The sequence below is a fragment of the Galeopterus variegatus genome, unplaced genomic scaffold (assembly GCF_000696425.1).
Source record: "Galeopterus variegatus unplaced genomic scaffold, G_variegatus-3.0.2 Scaffold2374, whole genome shotgun sequence".
NCBI classification, from domain to species: Eukaryota; Metazoa; Chordata; class Mammalia; order Dermoptera; family Cynocephalidae; genus Galeopterus; species Galeopterus variegatus.
In genome coordinates this window covers 54624-62172 of record NW_007728485.1, presented here as the reverse complement: position 1 = coordinate 62172, position 7549 = coordinate 54624, and the positions used below count along the sequence as shown (strand labels likewise).

Below are 7549 nucleotides of genomic sequence, written 5' to 3'. Positions count from 1 at the left end.
AGAAAAAAAAAAAAAAAAAAAAAAAAAAAAAGGAGTTTTGAGAACTAACCATTGGATTAAGCAACATAGAAATCAGTATCCATGATGTGCTGGAGCTAGAGCTAGAGCTTGATTGCAGTGAGTTCTAGGAAAAAAATGGGAAGAGCATGTATAGGCAGCTCTTTCAAAGGACTTTTCTATAAAAGGAAGAGATGGGACAATATCTAAAAGGGCAGCATGTTGGCTTTTTTAATGGGAAAAAATAACAGCATGCTTGAAATGTTTGATCTGTTTTATCATGATCTTTCCCTTACCCTCTTTAGCTGCTTCCATTATTTGTTCCTGACCTTAATTTCTTGACATTTTTCTTGTTGCATGTTTAAAAACTGTTAGAAAAAATCCTCTAAAGAGGGGGAAATTGCTGCAGAAGAAGGGGAGTGGTTTCTGCTCAGATGCCTGAGTAGGTGAGGAGTCGTGGCATGAAATACGGAACTGAAACAGTTGACCTTTGCTACTCACACAGTTCACCATGGCAGCCAGAGGGAGGTGCAAGTGCATGAAGATTAATAGGCAGGGGCAGAACTTCAGATCATAACTGAAGTTGAGCAGAGGTATCAAGAAGTAAAATCCTGAACACGAGTTCAGATGGGGAGGTAGCTAAAGAGATTGAGAGAGAGGTCAAGATTGCAAAGGTAAAACATTACAGGTTTAGTTGTAAAAATCAGACCCAACAACCAAGAGGAGGAGTGTGCCTCCAGAACCTCAATGTTTATCTCTATTTGATATCTCATCTACTTGATCCTGATTTATAAACTGCTGCCTAAAATCCTAGCATACCTGTGTTTCCACAAAATCTAACATTTAAAGGAGTCCTAACAGCCTCTCCAATTCCTAGACACTTATGAAATGGCTGAAATGTAGAATATTTTAGAGGATTGAAGAAAATGGAAAATTTTTACATTGTTTGCCTCACTTACATAATAAATAAGCTTCCACTTAAAAAAACGTATTAATGGGGCCGGCCTGGTGGTGCACTTGAGAGTGCGCCGCTTGGGAGCGCGGCGGTGCTCCTGCCAAGGGTTCGGATCCCATGTGGAGACCGGTTCCCGCTCACTGGCTGAGCGCGGTGCGGGCGCAACACCGAGGGTTGCGATCCCGTTACCGGTCAGTAAAAAAGACAAAAAGGAAAAAAAAAACGTATTAATGGCTTTGCTACTTATTTTAATTTCTAATTGCATATTTTGTGTTCCAGAATAAAAATCACTTTCTAGGGCTAAAATAAGCAAGAAATTTGAATATTTTCCCTTTTTTTCCTTTTGAGTTCATATATAATTATTTTATTTTCTATTTTTAGCAAATCTGGAGAAAGAATCCAAAGAGAAGGAGGAAAAAATAAATAAGATTAAACTAGTTGCTGTGAAGGCAAAGAAAGAACTAGACTCTAGCAGAAAAGAGGTAAGCCAACTTAAAATGCAAGACTCAGGAATCTTACATTTTAGAAAACCAAGAGTTTTTCTGTTTGCAAAATCTCTTAACTTTACTTTATATTAAAAATAGGCCCAGACTCTAAGGGAAGAACTTGAATCTGTTCAGTCAGAAAAGGATCATTTGTCTACGTCCATGAGGGATCTCATTCAAGGAGCAGAAAGCTATAAGGTAAAAATAGTTATTTTAAAAACAAGTTATACAATCACAACAATTACTTGAACTTGTTAAGACAAGTGAACAGATATGATGTTGATGGGGGAGAGTGAGGAAAGAGGAATTGGTAAAGGGACAGGAAAATCAACTACACTGTATATTGGTAAATTAAAATTTTTTTTAAAAAGTTATATTTGTAACTTCTAAGTTAAGAAATGTACTGGAAATGTAAATCTTGTCTATAAAATAATCATCTTGTATTTTTTAGTAAATCTTTTCTATTTTTTTGTGCAATGTAGTATAATCCTAATATCAAGATTTTAAAGTGGGTAAGCTTTAAATAATGTCTTTAAACGACTTTTTTAAAAGTAAAATTCTATTTTGGGAATTCCTAATAAAAGAGTAACAAAAAGATGGCTATTATTACTGTTATTATTTACTGTTGTTCTGGCCAAGTACGTAAGCTTGAAGTATGACGAGAGAAGAGGTATGACGAGAGGTATGACGAAAAAGTGAAAGCATTGCTATCTGGAGGTAACATGCCTGTCTACCTTGATAACATGAGACTCTATTATAAAAAACATAGGAATTAAAAAGTAAAGTCACCAAGGTCCAGGGTTTGATTCCTGTACTGGCCACCACCCAAAAAAAAAAAAAAATCACTAAATAAAAAATAAATAACATAACATTTCTTCATGTATTTATTTATTTATACAGCCAAACCAAGTTTTGAGCACTGGGGCAGATGGGGTCAATCAAATATACTAAGTTCCTGGCCTCTTAGGACTTAAATTCCAGTGGCAATAACAGGCAAACCGACAAAAATACAAGACACTTAACTGTGTAGAAAAGTAACAGATAGTAGAGATAAGAGAGTGAGCAGTAATCAAGTGAAAGAAAAAAATCCTGTAGTATCCAAAAAGTAAAATTTTAGAAAGAACTTTAATAAGTATTTGTACTTAGTGAAGAAAACTGTAAGACTTATATAGCATGACTGAAAATTATTTGAAATATTAGTTCTCAGATTGGTTTGTAAATTCTAAAACAATTTCATTAAAAATTCTACATTTTGGGGGGTAGGATCTTGACAATTACTCTAAAGTTTTAAATGGAAAATAAACTAGCAAGAACAACTAAGTTTTTTGAAAATGAAAAGAAAAAAGTGACCTCTTGCTCTAAAATTTATTATAGAGCTACACTAACGTGGTATGATTTTGATGCAAGAATCAGACAGATTAATGTAACAGAAGAGATAAAGACTTATGCATAACCACAACACACACCTGCCAGGCTCTTTTCTTAACACTTTACATGTCTTAATACGCTTAATTCTCAAAACAACCCCAAGAAGTAATCAGCATTTCCAATTTACAGGTGAGGAAGCAGAGGCATAAAGAGGTTAAGGGACTCAAGGTCACAGACTTGAAGTTCTTAAGAGACTTCAGGGTTACAGAACAAGTAATATAGAGTTAGATTTGAATTCAGGCTTTCTGGTTCCAGGTCTATTCTTTCACCAACTAAGCTGTAGTATCCCAAGACAGAAAACAATGAAAAAGGAATTAGAAAACTATCTGGGAAAAATCTAGTCAGGTTTTTATTTCACTCCACAGACCAAAATAAATTCTGGATGGATTAGATAATTTTATGAAAAATGTTTTCTAAAACCTAGAATAAAATACTTGATTCTATAACTCACATCTGAATACAAAAGACTTTTCCAAACTTAAGAGCAATTTAAGAAATTACAAAGGAAAACATTGATAGATTGAACTATATAAAATTGATGTATCTGGTCTACCTCTGGAGGAAATTAATAAGTTATAGATTCTCTTAAAATCAAGCTCCTAATTTAACTCACTGGCTTATAAAAGGTAAATAAGCTCATATGTAAATTTCAAGTAAATTTTTTATGTAACTTTAAATTTACATTTTCATATTTTTATAAATGTAAATTTACATTTTTGTGGGTTTGTGTCATTTTCATATGTAAATTTACTTTTTCATATTTTCATTGCCATGTTTCTGTATGTAAATTTGCATAATGAACATATGACAAAGGATTAATATCCTTAATATATGAACAGGCCTTATAAATTCATTTTTTAAAACACTTATTTAAAATTTATTTATAGGCTTATTTGTTTTTTAGGACCAGTTACATTAGGAGCTTGCTTCTTTGTTTTAAGAGACCCTGTAACTTAATATATTAAGATTCTCTATCGGTAGACCAGGTATACCAATTTTTTTGTTTAAAAAGTAGACTCCATAGTTATAAAATTTTCTCAACCTTTGGGAAAGCTAGAAATTCCACTTGCAATAAAAAAAACAGGATTTAAGATAGAATCAGAGGTGCTGATATGTTTCAGAATGTTGATCATTTTTTAAAAAGTAGACATAGTTATATAACTAAGCTCCATTAGGTTCCTCAGGGAGCATCATTATAAAGATGCTGAGTAATTTTGTAGTTTACTTCTGAATTTTGCTGGACAGTTTATTTTTTCAATGTTCTTATCACTTATAATAATACTTTTTATAGGTTTATTAAAATATCTGAACACACAAGAGTCTTAAAGGGATGATAATTTGTAATTGTTCATACGCTTACAAGCATCTGCATACCCATAAAGGAAAGTAGACCACTCTGTGTATGACATGCAGTTTTGTTCTAACATTCCCCTTGGGAATAATGCTTGACTAAAGTCAGAATTTCCTGTAAGAATTTTCTATAAGGAGGCTTGGCATAGCAATTCACTTTTTACAGCTATGGGCAACTATTAGAACCATAATGAGTAAAAATGAAAAAGGCTAGATAGACCGTAAGAGGGTAAAGATCTCTAATACTTAGAGGAGTCCACACAAATACAAAACAAGCACATAATTTTCTCTCTGGGAAACGAAAAGACACTAATGATTTCTCAACCCTGTATTTATGTGTGCCAGGAAGTAATCCTCAGACAAATAAATATGGACAAAAAAATATGTAAGCCAGATTCCCAATTCCTATTTCCTGTCTCTGCCACTCAAATCACTAAATGGGCAGACCATGAAATCAAAACTCAGATCTGACACTCAGCTACCAGCATGGACAAATAATTGATCATGTGTAAACAAGAATTAGAAACAAAATTAGATTGGCCAAGAATCAGATTTGGCAAACAAGAGCCAGAAAGAGCATAAATGCCACACATGAGACCACCAGAGGAGCATGGGAGGGTGAGCAAAGGATGCTAACGATCCAAGTCTGGACAAAAGCCACTTCCAGGCTTCACAGTCCTCTTGTTTCTGATGGTAGGAACCAGGTGAGCAGTATTTCAGTGGGACTTCCAAAAATAAACTTTCAATGAAAACTCAGAAACATTTTGCTGGTTATATTGCACACAAATTCATTTATGGAAAGGACAACAGTCAGAAGTTGTCTAGGAACAAAGGCAAAACGAGTGTTTAGAAAGGAGAGGGAAAAAACTACAGTCTGTCTGGAAATAGTGCGTCTCATTTACATATTTGGAGTAATAACCTAATTAGCTGGTATGCAGCAAAAAAGTCACTCTGGGCATTCTGTCCTTTAGTAGGCCAAGTAGAAATATCAAAGAAAAAAAATTAAATTGGTTTTGGATTCTTCAGAAAATACTGAAATTTTTTTTTTTTTCCTTTTTGTCTTTTTTCGTGTCCGGCAACGGATCACAACCCTCAGTGTCGCGCCCGTACCGGACCGGGACCGGCAATGGGATCGCAACCCTCGGTGTTGCGCCCGCACCTCGCTCAGCCAGTGGGAGGGAATCGGTTTGCAGAAAATACTGAAATTTTTGCTGCACGGTGTGAGAGACTTTATTTATGCAATGTCTCCCAGTGTTCTTCCTTTAGCACCTCCACCTTATATTAGACCAGGCCTGGAATGTTTACTTCATCAGAATAATTTAGGTGGAGTTAATAGGTATCCAGGTTAGGCTTTTTATCCTCCCTTTTTAAATTTTGTTTACATTTCAGAAGTTTGTTTTTTTTGATGAATAGAATATTTAACCGTGGAGCTAGTATATTGTGAACATTTAAAATTTTTTTCCCCTTTAGTACAGTTGCCCCTCCATACTAAAAGTCATCTGAATTGTTCTTATTTTATTATCTAATGCCAATTAAGTATTCCACCAAATGTTGAACTTGGGTAAATATTTTAAGCATCTGGAAGGGACTTATAAATTTTATATCAAGAAGGTTTGATGATACAGTCTTACCTGTTGAATGCATACTATTCTAAAGTTAAATTCTTTCTTTATTGAAGAATCTTTTATTAGAATATGATAAGCAGTCAGAGCAGTTGGATGTGGAAAAAGAACGTGCTAATAATTTTGAACATCAAGTAGAAGACCTTACAAAACAACTAAGAAATTCAGCTTGTCAGGTAATTTTAAGTTAAGTAAATTCAGAATGAGAATTTTAAATATATTTTAACCTCAATACTTTTTTTGCATAAAAAATAAATAGAAATAGAATTTCTTTTTTTCCCCGACTATTGAGAGAAGACTATGGCAAAACAGCAACCATCCTGTCTTGCTTATTACTCCAATCACAGTTTCCCTGGATTTTTTTGTTTTTTTGGGGTTTTTTTCTGCCCTTTTCTCTGCCAGTGCACCTGGTCTCTTGGGAGGTTTGCCATGCTAATATCGACAATGATAGTTTTTTAACTCATTCTCTATTTAACTTTGTCATTCTGTGGAATTGATTATAAGTTTTTTGTTTTTTGGGTTTTTTTTACATTTTGCCAGTATTGTCATTAATGTATTTTTTCATCCTTTCTCTCCTGTGTATTTTCTGTATATATACAGTAATGAATCATTTGTCTATTCCAGTGTGAAAAATTAAATTCTGATAACGAAGATCTCCTGGCTCATATTGAGACACTACAGTCTAATGCCAAGTTATTGGAAGTACAGATTTTAGAAGTCCAGAGAGCCAAAGCAATGGTAGACAAAGAATTGGAAGCCGAAAAGCTTCAGAAAGAGCAGAAGATAAAGGTAAAAACAGTACTGTGAGATCAATTCACATATGCATAGTGATGTTATTAAAATATTATTTAAATGAAGGAAAGACTTACTAAGAGCATTTGTGAATACAGCAGTGTTCATTAATTCTTTCAAGTATGCTGACTATATATTTGAGAATTAAAGCTATGATTTTGGGATATGTATTTTTTACATATTGAAAGATTACTAAACTTATATTTTAGTATGTCAGATTCTTTCATAAACTCTTACAAAGAGCTTTTTTAATATTAGTTGGGTTTGGGGAATTGTTTTTGTTTTTAATTTCAGGAACATGCCAGTACTGTTAATCAACTTGAAGAACTTCAGCTACAATTTCAAAAGGATAACAAACAGCTTCAGAAAACCATGCAAGAATTAGAGCTGGTTAAAAAGGTAAAATAAAACACCAGAGTCAAAACTGATGTCTTTATTCACATTGTTTATTCTATACACATTGAAAAGGAATATTTCAAAATGTTATTTGTGGTACTAAAATAATCCTTTATAAATTGTTAGCCTCAAAAAATTGAAAAATTTAACTTATTTCTCTAAGTACCTGTCTTTTCAGAAGAATCTAAGCTCACAAATTATTAGATTTGGGTTTGATGTTTCATTTTCTGTACGTGATTATTACATGACACATGAAGATTTAATTAATGTCAGAGCTTGAAATTTGTATTTTACTTAGAACTTTGGCTAATTTTTCTCCACTTTTTCAAAGATTAGGCTAAAAATATTATAAGAGCTGCTTAAAATATTAATATTTTATAAATAAGAGCCCCACAAGAGTAGAACTACCAGTTATTTGTAATGAAATACAGTGAAACTAAGAAAGTTGGGTTAAACTATTAGAAAATATTTTATGAGGGCCGGCCCGGTGGCGCACTGCTACAGTGCGCCACTTGGGAGCGCGG

The 7549-nt window shown here is 33.5% G+C and overlaps 1 protein-coding gene across 5 annotated transcripts in view; it reads left to right on the top strand.

Moving 5' to 3' along the window:
• The window catches only part of GCC2 (GRIP and coiled-coil domain containing 2), a 45381-nt gene that overhangs the window by 12801 nt on the left and 25031 nt on the right, over positions 1–7549 (top strand). For all 5 annotated transcript variants that reach the window (XM_008581507.1, XM_008581504.1, XM_008581505.1 and 2 more), the window contains 5 exons: positions 1334–1434; positions 1537–1635; positions 5894–6013; positions 6462–6626; positions 6924–7028. In XM_008581507.1, the coding sequence (XP_008579729.1) occupies positions 1334–1434; positions 1537–1635; positions 5894–6013; positions 6462–6626; positions 6924–7028 (590 nt within the window). The remainder of the gene's footprint in view (positions 1–1333; positions 1435–1536; positions 1636–5893; positions 6014–6461; positions 6627–6923; positions 7029–7549) is intronic.